This window comes from Echinops telfairi, unplaced genomic scaffold, assembly GCF_000313985.2.
Source record: "Echinops telfairi isolate 266 unplaced genomic scaffold, ASM31398v2 ScPeMD7_2291;HRSCAF=2852, whole genome shotgun sequence".
In the NCBI taxonomy this organism is placed as follows: domain Eukaryota; kingdom Metazoa; phylum Chordata; class Mammalia; order Afrosoricida; family Tenrecidae; genus Echinops; species Echinops telfairi.
The window spans coordinates 15235028-15253935 of NW_022106189.1; the positions used below are offsets into that span (position 1 = coordinate 15235028).

The window sequence follows — 18908 nt, forward strand, 5'->3', positions numbered from 1 at the left end:
GTGGATATCTCAGATTATAAAAATACCCTATATGACATCCACACAAACATTAAAAAAACAAAACAAAACAAAAACACCAGCACCCACCCTGGATTTTTAAGAATATACTGTATGAACTATTAATCATTCAATGTTTACATGATCACTCTGTACAGATATTGACTTTTCAATGTTTACCTTTAACATGCTACAGCAGTAATGTACATGGTTAAATACCATCTGTACTGAAATGTTCAAAACATTTGTTCCTTTTGATAAAAATGCAAATCTGGAGAACTGTTGTATCAACACATAACAGCCAATGTCTGACACGGTGAATTATCACAGCTGGAATTAAATTGTCTCTGAACAGCTGCTGGCAGTAGAGCTTTCATCAATGTTTGATTCAAATGCAGGGAGAAAAATCCTACAGAATGAAACATCATGTTGTCCTTACAGATGGGGTTTGTGTTCATTATCACAAAGAACACAGGAGTCAGTGCCAAACAATATCCTCTTTTCTAAGCTGTCTTCTTGCTTAGAGAGATGATGGTCACTATAAAAATGATTAAGTTAGACCAACCCTTACCTCATCCCTCCCCTTTTATCCTAATACTTCTTCTAAGCTAATTTCTTTCATATCACTTGCTTCCCTGTATCAAGATCACTTACAAAGCCATTATTATTTTTATTCTCTGGGGGAAAGCTACTCCAGTTGCCTATATTTGAAGCTATTTGGTAAATGAAGATTTTTGACTATATGAAGTACAAGAGAAAATGTTCCACTCGGTCCAATTTCACTTTTGTTTGTTCTTGTTTTAAATTCTTACATCTCATACATAGAACCATTTTTAGGGAATAGTTCTCTTGATCTACTTAAAATGAAGATTTCAATGGAGAACAGACCAATGACATCAGACCAAGTATCCGTAGGTCATTAAGTAAAGAAGGCTGTAAAATCAGCAATGAGTTGTTTATCCCATTTGCACCCAAACTAGAGACAAAGCCAATGCTCCCAGCTACGACCGAGCCTTGGCGCATACCTACTCATCCACTCGAAAAATACTACTCAAGGAGTACACAATGCCAGGCGCTGTACTAGGCTACAACAAGCAAAACCCTCACTTCAAACACCCAAGACAACTGTTGTCACATTTCTCAAGGCACAACGTCTTAAATTGTTACCATAGACATTGTCTATTAAAAGTCACTTCCAGCCTGGTGTCCCAAAGAATCACTTATCTGTTAAGTATCAATACAGTGTGCTTGCTTGCATGAATATATTGCTTATTTTATTTACCAATAGATCTTTTTACTTTCTATTCCAACACTGTTACTTTGTGCCACAGTAAGAGAACAATTAGATGCTTTGCTTTTCCCTACTAGCCTATTAAAATTATCAAAATATCACACATAATATGAATGCATAAAAAAGGCAGACACCTACCTCACTGGCAGCAAAGAATGCATTGTTAGCTTCAGCCATGTTCATATAGTTGTTGTTATTCCCAAACTACAAGAAAGCAGATCATTTTATGTAAATAGGCAGCATAATAAAGAATTATGGCTGTTGACTTAATATTCAGATGCGATGGGGAAAATATGCTGTTCTTACTGGACGAAAGAGTCGTGCTACTCAGATCAAATGTGAAATATGACAAAAGTTTCAAAACACGATGTAGTTCTGTCAGCTAGTTCTTTTAAAAATAACGCATAGAGTTAAGCTAACTAAATAATTCTATACAATAGTTTTGTTTCTCTTCAAGACTAACAGGAAGGAGGAGGACTATAAGCGCTGGGCCAACTCGTCACTGGTGTGTGCTGTGTACTGAACTGGCCTTTGTCAAAGGTCAGACGGAAAGAGTTTCCAAGCAAATCACCTTGACACATTTTTAAGAGCGTGTTGAGATTTCAGAGCTTACTTTTCAAGAACAGATGTCACAAATGTGGGTAGGTTAAAATGTGAATTAAAGGGAGTAAAATCCAATTCCCAAGACTCCAATTCTATTTTCCACTGAATGGGGTGTGGCGGGATTATAAATAAATAATAAGACTAAAGAATTTTTTTTAATCTCCAAACAGTGCTTAAAATGGTATCTATTGCCATCCAAGCTGTTGAAAACAGTGCTATTTAATCTCTCAGTGCAAGTGCAAAGAGGTTTTAAAAAATAAGCAGAATCCTATGAGCACAGCAATTTTTATTTAATTCCCTAACACAATATCCCACTCGTACCATCACAAATAAGACGGTATCAGCATTTCAGACATAAGCTCTTTATTTCTGGGGACCTGTTATCAAAATGTAAAACTTGGATTTTCGCAGAAATGTATTTTCAGATTCGAATGGTTTTTAAGCAAGCATGTTTGTTGCTTTTAAACATTCTGTGATCAGTCTGGCAATACTGAAAGGTCTGTGCACACAATTATATAAAGTTGTTGTATTTTACAATTGGTTAGTGGAAAAGAATGCATTTGTCTCTATTATGTATATTTCCTTCTACTTTGAGGCATCTGGTAGAACACAGGCTTGGTCTCCAAAGGGTAAAATGTATAGATGTTTATTCTCTAATAACCAGATCTAACCAACCCACTGTCGTGTATTCGAACTGAACTCATAGAGACCCGAAGGCCGGAGTAGAACTATTCAAAGGGTTTCTAAGCCTGTGATTCTTGACAGAAGCAGACTGCCACATCGTTCTCCCACAGAGTAGCTGGTGAGTTCGAACTGCTGGATCTCTGATCTCCTGGCTAGCAGCCAGCGCTTAACCACAATGCCACCAGGGCTCCTTCTAACACCTAATACAATACCAACTAGAATTATTATCCCTTAAAGTAGAACATACATTCTGCCCCACCCCTAAGAGATACACAAGTGCATCGGTGTATAGAGAGAGAAGATTTAGAATAAAATATGGAAGACCCACGTAATCCTTCTCTCAATAAACCAATACATACTTATTTGCCATTCTTAGTCCCCACATCTGAACCTGTAGGATTCATATTTGAAAGCAGGATTGACATGCTACACTTTATTGTGACAGGGATCCAAACACTAGACAGGATTTAAATGAAAGTTTCTAATGACTGCAGCCATTGTCCACAGAAGCAAAACTCCAGCCTGTAAGATGACACTACACACATATCCACACAATGGACCGTCAGCAAGGCGCCCACTGCACACTCAGATTCATTTGGATAAATGCTTCACATGAATTTCTGAAAGACGTATCTTTTTTTTTTAGTGCTTAGATTTTTATCTGGTATCTCAGAAGGCATGGAACACAAAAAGAAAAGCGTGTGGTACACGCAGGCTCATGTAGACATGCACACACACACAAACACACACACACTATTCTCTTAAATGTATGCATGAAAAAGCCTAAGCTTCTCTTACTGAGTTTTTTTTAATGAACTAAAATTTAGGGTCTCCTTACGGTCTGTATCAGAGCGTGGGCTCGCTATGGGTCCTACTAGCACCAGCCCAGCTTCCCAAACGGCCCCCTGCCTGTATCAGAACCTTAACGTTACTTAAATGTAGGTTGTGTTGGGAAATTAGAAATCCATTTAAAGCAAACAGCTCATTGCCAAAGAGTATTTTTTTAAGATTAAACTCACTTATTATCTAATAGCATCTAAAACAACAACAACAACAAAAAATAAAATGGCTATTAAACTAAGGGCCTAAACAATTCAAAAAACAAATTAAGCTTAGAGTGAAATAAGAACTGGGTTAGAAATCCTCTTCTGAACAGTTAGTATGCGAATGTAATTACTGGAGAAACTACAGCTAATCAGCTGTGAATTGTATCCATTAATTAGTATTTGCCCTGGAGAAATGAGAAAAATCAGTAACAACTCGGGCTGCCGTGGAGCTGCGAAGAGCCACTCGCGGGCTGCACGGCGCTTAGTCAAGCAGGTGGCTCCAGTGGTCCACGTAATTTGAAAAGCTCTCACCTGAAGTGCTGTGCTGGAATTACAAAGCACTCATTGCATATCTTTTGTATCTATATAAGGCCTTAATTAATGGCTTTTAATTTAGAAACACTTGGCGATCAGGCAGGACCGGTTATAAATCATTTCAAATAGTAGAAGTCAAGGTTTCTATTCTGTTTTGCGTAAAATCTCTCCCTGGTAAAGATGGCTACCTACACTGACTTGTTGCAGGCAATTGTCCCTGATACAGGTGGCTGAGACTCACGGTGGTGTGGCAAGGTAAGCCAGGTAAAATACAAAGCACCAGTTAAATTATCATGTCATGTCAACAACAGCCCCCTATGGCCCTTCCTGTCCCCACCAGTTTCTCACTATTTGGCTCATGCTTATATTTAGAGAGATTATCGTTCATATTTCTGAAATTCAAATTTTACTGAGTGTTGTGTATTTATTTATCTTTGCTACATCTGGCAGCACTGCTGTGACAGTGAAACTGCTTCTTACAGAAGCAGGGGAACGCATGATCAGGGTGCCATTTTCCATTTGATTTACCTCGTTAATAACCTGAAGTTTACTTTGCTTAAGGTATTTTATTTTAAAATGTGAACTAACAATCTTGCCTTACTGATTTTTTTTTGAAGGACAAACAGACTGAGATGCAACAGAAACATGGGTTAAGGGAAACAGCGGATGGTTTAAGATATGAAAATAATAATAATGTATTATTTATCGAGGGTGGGGGGGTGCAGGAAAAAAATAATGAGCTGATACCAAGGGCTCAAGTAGAAAGAAAATGTTTTGAAAAGGATGATGGCAACATATGTACAAAAGTCCTTGACACAATGGATATATGGATTGTTGTTAGAGCTATAAGAGACCCCAATAAAATGATTTGTTAAAAAGGGGGGGGCAATCTTTGGGGGATGGATCACTCATGATCTCAGAACAATGAACTCTAAGTGAATTATGTACAAGAGACAGTGACTAAGTGAAAATATTATATTGAAGAAATTCCTAGAAATCCACTGCTAAGGGCCTTACCTGTTGTGGGTACCATCTCACTCACTGCAATAGAGTTGATGCTGACTCATAGCAGCCCAGAGACTAGGTTTCCCAGGCTGTAACTGTTTATGGATGTAGAAAGCCCTCCCGTTCCCGAGGAGCTGCTGGTGGTTTCACACTGATCGCTAACCAATGCGGAAACACTGCACCACCAGGGCACCTGGGTGTACCAGACCTCCCCCAAATTTAACAACAGAGAGCCTGCACTGCAGAGTTTCTGCACTGTAAGCATTTGTAGTATGCCAATCGTTATTGACTAGGAGGAGAATAAGAAACAAGAGGAGCACATTTTGGTTTCAGTGGCCCAAAGCCCTCTATCCTAATGGATAAATGATCACTTAAGTTTTTGATAATGATAAGGTTCATTGAGTATTTTGGCAGGTATGTCTCAGTGATTAAGCACTTGGTGGCTAACCCAAAGGTCAGGAAGTGGGACCCATCAGCTACTCCGTGGGAGAAAGATGAAGCTGTCTTAAAGATTATATAGCCTTGGACACCCTTACGGGGCAGTTCTATTCTGCTCGATAGGGTCACTATGGGTCAGCATCAACGTAACAGTAACGGCTTTGGTTTGAGGTTAGCCAGCTGTAGCAGTCTACCTCCCTTGATTTAATTGTCCAAAGTAGGACTATATAAATTTTATTTTCTTAACAACTAGTGAGATGAATACAATTAATTGTTCTCCTTCTTTCATAGATCATCTAGGATCAAGTCGCTCACGCACAGTTATAGATTTAAACAAGGTTGCCTACCAGCCTTGCTGCTGAACACGCGGTGCATCCCACTATCCACCCAACCCTCTCCAAAAATAAAACGCACCACCATCAAGGCCATCGCGACTCAGCAGCCCTGTGAGAGAGGGTAGCCTGTACCTGTGGGTTTCCAAGACTGAAACTGTTTACAGGAGTAGAAGGCAATACCTTGCTCCCATCACTATCTACAGAGCTGAATATTTCACTCAATGCCCAGTAAATTTTAAAACATTATGTCCATCTACTTTACTGAATGTTAGAAAATGACAGAGGATAGTTCAAGTACTTGGGTCTAGTAAAATGCTCAAGACAAGACTTCTATAGTCCAGAAAGTTTGGAAAAGACTATATATTTTTAATGGACAATGCTAATTATCAAGATAAAGGCTCTGAGAAATCCTGCAATTAATCCATTTATGAGAACCCTGCTACATGTCAGACACTGTGCTAGGCATTGGAGACAAAATAGTGATGATTACAAAGTTCCTATTTACCTAGTGCTTACATTTTTGTTTGTGTAAATAGCATCCAGTCAGGAAAGGACAGATTCTGGCCAAGTGAATAATTCAGGTACTGGGATAGAGAGTTAGCCTACATTGACCCAGTTTCCCTCTCTATAAAGGGCTTTAAAAAATTAGTACCAAGAGTTAATCAAAAGATAATATTAATGGAAGATCATTATGCCCCAGGGGGGATGATCGATAAGACTCTCTACCATAAATTAACAAGGAGGTTTTAAAAGGGAGCCAAAAGCAGATTAAAAAGAACACACACAACATAGATCCAGCAATGGGTTTGGGCTCACACTAAATCCTATCTCCACTTTAAGAACAATTAGTTCTTACATCATGGCCCTGCTCAATACTCACCTTCAGGAAGGGAACAAAGAAGATATGGATGCTATAGCAAAATGTGGTAAAGAAATTAGATGGTGGTCAACCATCAGATAAGAATGTGTGGCGTCTTCAAGGTTTGCCTCCAAAGAATGAGCCATTTAAGGGAGATGTCAACTAAGTCCATATGGAAGAAGCACACCAACATCAGTTTCTGAAGGATTGTAATCATATAATCCAAAGTTGAAGGAGGGCTTAGTATCAGAACCTAAGTTGTGAGAATCCGGTTTGCAGAAGGTTATGGATAACAATGAGAGCCCAAAATACATTGGTGGGAGCTATCATATATACTTGAGTGTAAGCCGACCCGAATATCAGCCGATATTTTTTACCACAAAAACTGCATTAAAATTTGCTGAAAAACGCGGTGTGTACAGCAGTATGTATGGTACATAGGAAATAAGCCTCTGGTGAGCTCCCTCGATCTATAATAGAGGGATGGGAGGAAAGTGGCTACTAAACAGAGTACATTAGAGAGATGACTACAGAAGTTCAAAGGGACAAATCTGACTTAAAACCTTGTCAGTTGATTCCCCCTCTGATGCACGCGGGACCTGATCTGGTTTTCAACATTTTCTGGGGGGTTTTGGTTTGTGCATATTGGGGTTTCTCAGCTGTGTTATGCCATTGGGGGTCACCCTCTTGAATTTGTGTTATATGTTTTTCAGTACAGGAAACCCAGGATTGATGAACCTATAAGGAAAGCAAGCAAAATAGGGTTTTGGGGGTGTGGTGGGGGTGGTAAAATGTAGCTGATGTCCAGGAGTTAAGGAAGGAAAGGAATATTTGGAAACTGGTTGTGGTAGCAATTATACAATTAAAAAAAGCAGTAATAGTAAACCAATGAAAACCAACAAACATACTTGCCAACAACGACAGGGCATGTCCTTTTAATCCCTCACCTCCACAATGCCCTGTATTCCATAGAAACACTTGGGAAAGCTTATTATAAGTCCTTTATTAACAATATTTCTTATCTTTCTAGAATTATTCTTCTAAAAGCTAGTGTCCTAATTTTACACCATGAGGAGATTTCTGAGCTTTATCAGCTAAATAATCATTTCCAAATTACACATTCTAAGTCACTTTAATTAGGGCTACTTCCCAACTTCCTAGGTGGTAAGACTCCATCTATGTTCACTCAAGAACCCCCGCCCCAACCCAACCACATAAGGTTCTTCCATGCAATTTCAATGAGTCAAGTAACTAAATGGACATCAGATGAAACAGTTAATGAATCTGAATCAAAACTTGCTGCCATTGAGTTGATTCTGACTCATAGCAACACTACCTAAAAAAAAAAAAGCAACTTCACTGCTATTGAGTCGATTCTGACTCATAGTGACCCCTACAGGACAGAGGAGGACTTCCCCTGTCTGTTTCCGAGTCTGTCCATCTTTATATAAATAGAAAGACCCTTTTTCTCCCGAGGTCGGTTCAAATTGCTGACCTTTCAGTTAGCAGTCCGATATGGGATCCACTACATAACAAAGTAAAGCTGTCCCCCTGGGGTTTTCCAGGGCTACCACCTCTTCGTTTGAACAGAGACCTTGTAGGAACTCGATGCTTCTTAACCCAACGTTCTAGAGCTCCCTATTTTGAAGGGTTATGGAATGACCATGACTTTTCTATTCTATCATCAGGCCAATTCCAACAGTATTAAAGTAGTTTCATGTAGAGCAATATTATACACAATACATTCCGTGCAAAGGACGCTATGTGATTTGGATGTTGTGCAACCCTTGAGAGTTTCATTTCTATCTTCCAGTTGAATCTGTACGTCAGTCAGAACAGGTTCTCATCTAATGTCAGTCAACTGCTTGGCTTAGTATACAGTATACCTTTCTATGCATGAAAATATTAATGAAACATTTCCAGATACATTAAAACGATCTTTAACACAACACAGTAATATGAATAGTAATGTTACTTGATGCATGCTGCACAGTGGGGCTTATTTGTTATTATAACCATTATATGTACTTCAAAATTTTAATGTAGGTTTTAAGGGAGTTGATAACATGGATGTACATGAGGTGAGATTGGGCCTTGCCCAGATAAATGTTATGCAGCGTGTATGTGTGTATATACACATATCCACACGCATACATAAAAATAGTTTGTACTTACATAACTGAAAGGTTAGCAGTTCAACCCCTCTTCCCATGAGCCCATGAAAGAGAAGCTTGACAATCTGCTTCCATAGAGTTCACAACCAGGGGAACCCTATGAGTAGCTCCCCTCTGTAATACATGACGTCACCATTATTCAAAACGAACTTGGTGTACATACGTGTGTGAGTCAAAAAATATTGCTACAAATATCAAAGCAATCTATGCTAAACAAAAATATCAGAGTGTACAGCTACTATTATCTTGGCATGTCCTCCTTCTAGGTCCATACACTTCTGAAAGTAATATTTCCATCTTCCCCCAATGAATTTTGAGTTCTTCCATTTACACCCTGTTAAAATATCAGGTCTCAATTTGAGTGCCTTTTGAATGTTTTCTAAAGGGGTAAGATAGAGACCGTGAAGTGGATAGGGTAAGGTTTCTCAAGGAAATGCCCACTGGACAGCCCTTGATATCCTTGAAGAATGCACAGCTCCATTTCCATGATGGGGGAGGGAGGGGGACAGATTCTTGGTGCAGTTTTCCTGATCTCTTCCTTACCAACACAGTTTTCTAGTTTCCTGAAATTTCTGCATAATAAAACCTGTGATTATCTTGTTTCCTTGAAGAAAATCTACTAGGATTGCACTCTTTGGAATCCTAAAAAGCAGGCACCCTAACCCTCTCAGTTGGCCTCTCCACATCGCCAAGCAGATCCCCATGGAAGCCTGCTTTGATTGGGCCCCTTTAAAGGAAACCTAAAGTTACTGAAAAACTATCTCAGAGACATGCTTAAATATGTTGTTTGGAATAAACCCATGTTGTGTATGAACTGGAAATACTAGTATCAATACTTTTTGACTTACGCAAGTAGACATACATATATGTGTATGTAGGAATGGCCTCTGCCAGGCTGGTGTATTTATAGGGTATGCTGGTGATTGGTCCTTCAGAACTCTGATAGGCTGTAATAGATGTGATCCCAAAAGATATAATCCCAAAAGATGTCATTATAAAGCTGAACTAAATTACTCTACGTGTCGAACTTCTGTATCTTAATAATTTTACAAAAGCACATCTTCATTGTACTTGGAGGTAAATTTGCATTTGCTGCTTAAGGAGAAAACTTCAGCAAATACAATTTAGGAAGGCATCAATTAAAAAGGAGCATTGCTTGGGGTTTTTTAGAATTTATTAATGGTCATCATGTTCATGGCCTGTCTGACCGAGTGAAATGCCAGAGTAAATTAATGAAGATTGCTAAGTCTCGCTCGCCTGGAAATGGGCTTGGGAAAAAAGTAGAGCAACTCAGACAAAAAGCCATCTGTAATCACAAGACAAATACTTGGGCTTGATGAGTCCACACAATGTCATTTTCACTGAAATTATTTTGACACTCTTGTAAAAAATTGTATAGGCTTCTAATAAAGTAGCATTAACTACAAAGCTATTGAACAGCTAACTGACACAAATTTTATCCTAAAAAAAGATAATCCTTAAAAGTCCTGTATGTTTTCTTTTCCTTTTTTTCCCCATTAGATTTGTTAGCAGACACCATCCAATGTGATGCCTCACTATGGCCATCTGTCAAGTTGCTTACACACATGAACTGTGCCCATCACGGCTGAAGCATGCCAAGCACAACCACATCCCACAGGTGACGCGCCCTCAAGGCTGTGTTGCCTACTCTGTTAAAGAGATTTGACAAGAAGTACAAGTTTTCAGTAGTACAATCTATTTCCAAAAATGATGCCTAATGTAATGAAAAAGAAGCCAAATATGAGAATTTAAAATAAGACAAACTATTGCCAGGGGTACATATGAAGGAACACGTCAGGACCTAAAGAGTGACCTAGTGAATAAATAGTTGGGCTGCTAACTACAACGTTATTGGTTCAAGTCTATCTGCCACACCAAGAGAGAAAGAGAAAACTGTCTGTTCCCATAAAGATGTACAGCTTTGAAAACCCTATACAGGGTCTCTTTAAGTTGAAATCAACTCACTATCAACGATTAGTGAGCAATGAGTCAGAAACATTTCAATGGCAGTGGATTAGGTTTGATTTTAATAAGGCTAAAGCCTAAGGGTTCAATTCTGCTAATCTGGAAACAAAAATTATAAGCCATGGACTATGAGGCAGAATTAGAAGATATTTATAAGTACATATAGAAACATAAACACATATACATATATGTATCACATATACAACCCTGCAATTGTGTGTGTAGATATATAATTATATATATATGCAAATACCTCATAGGAGATATATGCATACATATATACCTCATAGGAGCCCTAGTAGTTATGCACTGGGCTGCAATCCAAAAAGACAGGGCTTTCTACTGCTGTAAAGAGTCACAGTCTGCAGTTCCATCCTGTCTTATAGGGTTGCTATTAGTTGGCATTGACTCGACGGCAGTGAGTTTGATTTTTTTAATACACACACACACAAACACACACGTGAAAAAGCTGAAATATAAAGCATACATTTTTAAGAAAATAAACTTTCAAGAACTACTATGTGTTCCCACAATATACAAAACTGGTTTGCTTATAGCAATAAACACTTAGCTCAAGTATTTATTACCTCTTTCATCATCTTCACTTCATGGACAAAACAATCATTTGAGAGGTGACAATCACTCAGCCTCCTCTCCTGCTGCATCAATAGTCGGAAGGACAGAAATGTCCACAGGTGGAACAAGTCAGGTATACAAGATTCACTGTTGGATTTTTAAACGAGTTCTGTGGACCCACACAAGAAACAACAATGCCGAAACATATGGACTTGACTCAAACACGGAGGCCTTTAGATTTTCATGATCTGGACACATTTGAGTCTGTGAATTGCCTAACCATCTGGACTAGTTATAAGTGGGAAGAAAAAAATAACACCCTAGCAAACCCAGCTGCACTTGTTTAATACCCCAAAAAAAAACCAAATATAAGTAGAAGAAAGGATGTTAAGACTCCTGAATTAAATTTTTAGCAATCTTTGGGATTGGCCAAGCAACCAGTCATCACTAATATTCAGAGAATGGGAAAATATAAGCCCTGATTGTCTTTAGCACACACCACCAATATCAAAAGATACCAATGGAAATAATTTGCTGTAAGGGGACACACTTTTGTACAAGTTTGGTTTATCTTCCCCCAAAGCCTTACCAACACACTGACCTGAGTCCCTATTGTTAGGTAGTATCAGTTGCCTGCAACTCACAGGACAAAGTGAAACACTGCTCTCAATCTTGTGCCAAACCCACAGTTGTTATGTTTGAGGCCAATGTTCCAGCCACTGTGTCCATCTCTCTCCTTGAGGCTCTTCCCCTTGTTCATTGACCCTCTATTTTTTCAAGGATGATGTTTTTCCTCCTGGAACTGGCCTCTCAAGATACCATGTCCCAAGTATGTAAGAAGTCTCATCAGAATTCTGGCTGTACCGCCAACAAGATGGGTATGTTCTTCTGGCATTCACGGTCCTTTTAATATTCTTTACTACCATTATGATTCGAATGCATCTACTTGTTGTTAGGAAATATGACCCGGTGGAGAGCCCAAAGAACAAGGTGCACGTGTGCTGAAAGAGTCCGGGAGGGCCTGCAAGCTGAGGAGAAGGAATCATAGATGCACAATCAAGGGAACGGATTTTGAAAGAAGACCACTCTGTAGTCACAAAAGACAGGGTGGAGGGGCTGAGCGCCAGGCAGACCTGGCTGGACACAGGCCCGGCTCGAAGAACAAGGCAATTTTCAGAGGAGATGTCATGTGCTAGAAAGGAGAGGAGCTAATTAGGGAGAGGTGGTGGCAAGTTAGGCAGGCTATGGTATGTCCCAAAGGATAACCTACATGTTTTAAAATACAAAAATAAGAAGGTTCATGTAGGTTCTGTTGGCAGAAAGAGGCAGTGACAGAGATATCCAAACTACACTGGGGCACTTCAGTCCTCTGCAGTGTACGGGGTTAGCATTATGAAAGGGAACAAGCAAAGAAGACCAAGTTTGCAGGTTGAATTACATCTTCCATAAGTTATGTTGATGTCTTAAGCCCTGGCTACCTATGAATGTTATTTTGTTGGGAAAAAAAGGTCTTTGAAGATGTTATCACTTAACATTTGCTCATACTGGAGTAAAGAAGGTCCCAATCCAATCGGGATGATGTCCACATAAAAGAGAAGGAAACATAGAAATAGAGACACAGAGTTAAGATGGTCAAATGAAGACAGAAGCAGAGATCAGAGTGAACAACAAGGAACCCCATGATGATATGATTGAACTATTGAATTGTATGATATGTGGAAGAAGAAGAAAGACCAATATAACTGTAATAAATAAATAAATAAAATAAAATAAAATGAACCCCAAAGATTGCTGGCCCCAGAGGTTAGGAGAGAGCAGCAAGGGTTACACAGAATCTCAGAAGAAAGCAGCCCAGGCAGCACTCTGACTTCAGGACGCAAACTGCCAGAACTATGAGATAAGATACCTCTGCTCTTACAAGCCACCAACTTGTGGGACTTTGCTACAGCAGCCCTGGAAATTAATACACCGGTTAGAAATACTGTGAGGGCAGTGTGAGGTTGTGAGGAAGTGTCTAGACAGGGCAGAGGCAACAGTAAAAAAGGAGGAGATGCAGACAGCCATTTGGCCCACATCAAAGAAACTGCTCCTAACCTGGAATCCCAGCACGTTTTCTTTTTCTGAGATGTTAGACAAACTCAGTAGCTTTCCTAAGGAGCAGTGTGTATTGCTGTTGTTAGCTATTGTCAAGTCGACTGACACTCATGACAACCCCATGTGTTATGGACTAGAACTGCTGCAGAGAGAGTCCATGGCTTCTGAATGTTACAAGATCACCAAGAGCATCTTCTCTGGTAAAGCTGAGTGGGTTCAAACCACCAACCTTTAGATGAGCAGGACAGTACAAACTGTTTGTGCCACATCCAGTGCCTCAGTTTCTCCATATACAAAAGACATAAAATAATATCTTGAGGATTAAATAGGCTGACATATATAAAACTGGGTGGAGCAAATTGCTAACAAGTTCAGCCACTAACCAAAATGCTTTTGCGATAGAGACTTGCGTATGTTCGTAGGGGAGGGGAGGACCGAACACAAGGGAAGAAGAAGGGCAGCCACAACAAGCAGAAGACAAGACTCAGTGTCTATTTGCCAGAGGGCAAGCATAATCCATTCTCTATCGTCCAAGAACAATCCGAGTCACTACCTGTTGTTGACAATTTGTAGGCTTCTTTTTACGAGGGGCTACTCCTCACCCCCCAAAAGCCTTGGAATCCCTCCCCGAACTACCAAGCTATGTATTTAATTTTTTTTTTTTGCAAAACATCTTCAAAGTACTCTCCATTACACTTAATACATTTGTGAAATCTGCGATTCCATTCTTGGAAACATTTTTAAAACTCATCTGCTTGAATGGCTGACAGCACCTCCCTGCTTTTTTTCTCCTCCTCTTCTTCTTCATCAAATCACTGTCCTTTCATGTCCCTCTGCATTTGCAGAAGCAGAAAGAAGTCCCACGTAGTGAGGTCAGGTGAGTGGGGCAAGAGAGGCATACTGTTTTTCGTTTGTTTTCCCCCCCCCAAAACTGGAGCACTCAGATGGCTATGTGAACAGGTGCATTGTTGTGGTGGCAAAACCAGTCCCCCAACTGCCACAAACAAGGCCTTTTTCTGTCACACACTGTTACACAATCTGTTCAGACCCTCTAAAGGGAATGCTTGATGAGCAGCTGACCTGGTGGAATGAACTCCAAATGCACTACCAGTCGACGTTTTCATTCGTTCGGGGAGTTGACAGATGTCCAGAATGAGGTTTGTCGTCAGTCGACATTTCACCTTTTTGGAAATGAGAAAACCACTCCTTACACTTGCGTTTTTCCTATATTGCTGTCCTTGTAAGCTGGGTTCAACATCACAACAGTTTCTGCAGCATTTTTCCCGAGCAGGAAACAAAATGTCACAGGTCTCATGCTGCTCTGAAACCAGCCATCAGAAAAAACGCGGTTCAAGTGCAACCGCTTTATAAAAAACGTTCACCGTGACCAGAGAGACCCTTCCCAGGTGACACCACTGGGTGCACAAACTCAGAGCAAGTTGCTCGATGCTCACCTCGTGGGGAAAATGCATACTAAGAAAGCTCCACTCTGTCCAGCACAATTCCAGTTTCTTTTGGGTGGGGGGTACCCCCTCATATAATGACAGCAACATATAAAATAGATTTGCTTGTGTGTATGTGCATGAGTGTGTGTATGAGACTTGATGAAATGGCAATCAAGAGTGACCATTGATATAGATGGACAAAGTAACCACTTCTCTTTGGAAAGATCTCTCCTCTGCTTCCACAGATCTGACACTTACATACTTCCATTCATAGTGGTATATGACTTTAGTAAGAAAAGGTTGTATCCATAATAAAATTCCAATAATTCTGAGAGGAACTCAGCTTAGCTCTCATTTGCCCTGGGCACGCTAGTGTGAACTGGTTTATAATAAATCACTCCTCTACTGCACAGAACAAGAATCCTCTAAGGATACTCAGATAACAAGTCCTTGGGAAAGCCTTCCCTGGTGCTACCATCCCTACCACCCCTGGCTGGGCTCGCTCTTCCTCCTCCAAGCTCTGTGTGTCTGCACTATGTGTCACTCTGACCTATTCCCCTTTATGGAAGGAAACAGCTCTATGTGCCGCATCGGCCACTGCATCACTAGTGTTCCCATGCCTAACACCCAGTAGGGACTCATGAAAACAACCCAGTGGTCTCAGGATCCACCCCAGGGGCATGTGTGATTAGCAGCTTGAACGGTTAAAGATCTGATGTTATTAAGTCACTGATTTTTCTGTGCACACCACTCAGACAAGATCAAATTTAGTTGAACCCTTGTTATTATGTTTTGCCAAAGTCCTACCCAGCTTTTAAAAAATAAAAAAGTTACAGAAGATAAAATCTAAGTAATTTTCTTTATGCTGCTGAACTCTGTAGTTCTTACTGTAACCAAACGACTGAAGATAAGACTTTCTGCTGTAAACAAATTTTAATATCTCTAATGACTTATTTATACTTTAGTAAGTCTCAGGCATTATTTGTTCTACATTATGAAATATAAAATTTAAGCAAAAACAAGGAAATAGGTATTATGTCCTTCAGCATTTTTAAGAAAAACATTTAAGAGCAAAATTTTGTTAGTTCCATAACTGATTGCTAGTGACGAATGTTTTTTTCTAATTCTTGCATTTCAATTAACCCTCAACTTGTGAGTTAATTTACATTTAATCAATATATTTATGGCTTCCTACACTATTTTTAATCTTTTAATGTATAAGCTATAAATGTTAATGATCCCAAACCATAGTCAGATGCATAAAATGTGCTAATATATAGACATAGACAAAACCAACAAATACTGATATAAACACAGGTATATAAACCAGTAGTTCTTGACCATAAGGAATTTCCCCCCAGGAGACATCTGGCAACATCTAGAATTATTTCTTACCCTCAGAACTGGGCGGTGTTACTAGTATTCAGTGAGTAGAGGCCAGGAATGCTTCTAAACATCCCACCGAGTACTGGGAAGCTCCCAAAAGAATGATCCAACCCCAAATGTCATAGTCTCCAGGCTGAGAAACATTACTGTAGAATGGTACATTCAAGTACTGTACAGTAAGCATTACAGGGTCATGGCCTCCATACTATACAAATGCAACCCGTGTTCTTTTGTCAGGTGGACATCATGTTATGTTAGGACATATCTACCTATTATTTTACCTACTTATAAAGATTGTTGAATGTAATCAGGGATTATCGGAAACGTTTAACCATTGGCTGTTACCTAGGAAGGTTTTCATTTCTATAAATACACAGTTTCTTTTCCCTTCCTGCAAAAAATAAATCAAGAAATAGAAATAGTTTCACATGTTATTCTAAATCTAACATAAAAAAACAAAATCAATAAGCCTATATTCTTTCTGAGGTATTCTAAGTGACTCAATTTGTTGCTTTTCCAGTCTCAATCATACACCAAAAGCCTACGTAACTTAACGATCATCAGAGTAGACAGCTGCTGCTGTGGAGCTCAGAGTCATGGCAATCCCGCATTTCATCCTCATCCAGCATTTCCTAGGTTTTCCATGGCAGTCACCTTCTAGCAGCTGCAGAAGAATTCAACTCTCTAACCTTTCAATTATCAGCTGAGTGCCAACTACAATAGGGCTTCAAAGAATTCAAGGAAATTTGAAATGAAAAGATAACAGAATTTTTCCATGAACTTTTGGAAACCTATGCATATTTACATCACCCAGGGCCATATGTATACTCTGTCATCATTTAAAGCAAACAAGATTACAAATGAAGCCCATTAAAGCCTACGAATTTACCTCTATCATGTCAGGGAATTTAAGACCAACCCTTAGATCCTTGATAAGAAATTATAGTAACCTCACCCCAAGCACTGTTCTGGTGTAGACACACGTCAGGGTTAGGGTTTTACCATGTAATGGTAGACAGTGTTTGCTGATACTACAAGAATAGTTTTTCTGTGATTTTATGATTGCCTGAATCCTTGTGAGTCAACTTCTTACCAGATGAGTGATCATATAACTTTCATTAGTTCTCTGTTTATTAGCTTTTACGAGGAAAGGGATTGCAGGAGGTCCTAATTCTCCCTCCTGATGAGGTCTTGGGGCAGGAGATAGTGAAATTAAAGCCTCCCATCCAACAACTCTAGGAATCTGCAACTTTAGGTTTTATATCTTATATTTATTTCAAAGAAGTTTTTTTTCCCTAACCAATATTTTAATTAATTTGTGCATGAAGTTAACAATCTCTTATAAACAGAGTCATAAAATAAAATCTCTTCAAACTAGAGGCAATTTGTTTTAAAGACAAATAATGGAATCCATCAAGATATGAATACTGATCTTGTATGCAGTTCAAATTTATTTTCACATTTTATATAAAATAACCATGAATTTAAGTATACCAAAATAAGGCAAGCATTTTATTCATAGGATCATAAGCAGTTGTTGTATACTAATACATTCAGGATTACCTTAACATTTCCTACATGAATTTAAAAAGATGTGATTATACAGCAATTTATAAGCAGCTCTTCTCAAATCATATAAAATTTCACTCACTTCAGCAAAATCCAAATTCTATTCCAAGAGTGTCTCAACTATATGAAGGCAAATTATATCGAGTTGTAAATGCAAAAATGACCAGAAAGGAGGTAAGACCAATATATAAATTTTAAATCAATCCAAGGGGGTATTAGGCCGCATTTTAAATACCATCTGAAAAACACAATAACCCTTTTGATATGCTATATCAGTTAAGATGCAAAACAATTGAGAAGGAAACACTTGCTTACAAACTTTTAAAAAGGTAAACTACTTGATTTAGAGTAAAATGTTAGTGACTTGGATAGTATGCATATCACCAACAAATATCAACTCCATTTATGCTCAGCAAAAACACCTCTTCCTTCTTCCCCTCAATGCTACTAGTGTAGAAGAATATATACGGTGTATGGGGTTGGGGGCCAGGTGGGTGGGGGGAGGAAGGCAGTACTACACATTCCACGGTGCTAGTTAATAACAGGGGGAAAGTATGATCCATCTATAAAATTTGGGGGCCATAATAGAAATAAGTCCGAGGTATGAATTTTTTTAAGGACTGCAGCTGCCTTCATATCAAGATTAATATTGAAAATAAACCCTGTGTTAAAGGGCCCCTGGGATAAGTAACAGATTCCATGAGGAATGTCCATCTGGCACAAGTCACAAGCTGCTCCGTTTTCCACACCGAGCTTTAATACTCCATACCTAAAATAAGTCCTCACTGGAATACCACACCCTCAAAAGCTATGCATGTTACCCACGTTGCTTGGCTTCCCTGTTCTAATGACTTTAATTAGATTGCAAAGAGGTAAAGCTGATTAGGATCCTGATGCACATCTAAAAAGAGAGGGCCAAGTGGGGAAATGCATATACAAGAGATCTCAACATAAAAGACCAGAGCAGAGCCTCCAGAGATAACGAAAAATACATTATGTTAACTTGATGTGTTTGAACGTGGAGCTGGATAGCAGAAAGTGCTGAAAACCCAACCCTGAGCTAATGGGTTTAAATCACCAACCTGTAGGTTAACCTTCTGGTAAA

At 39.2% G+C, this 18908-nt stretch overlaps 1 protein-coding gene across 1 annotated transcript in view; it reads right to left on the reverse strand.

Moving 5' to 3' along the window:
• TOX3 (TOX high mobility group box family member 3) overlaps positions 1-18908 on the reverse strand; it is a 129225-nt gene that overhangs the window by 36857 nt on the left and 73460 nt on the right. The window contains exon 2 of the mRNA XM_004704673.4: positions 1427-1492. Coding sequence (XP_004704730.1) covers positions 1427-1492 — 66 coding nt within the window. The remainder of the gene's footprint in view (positions 1-1426; positions 1493-18908) is intronic.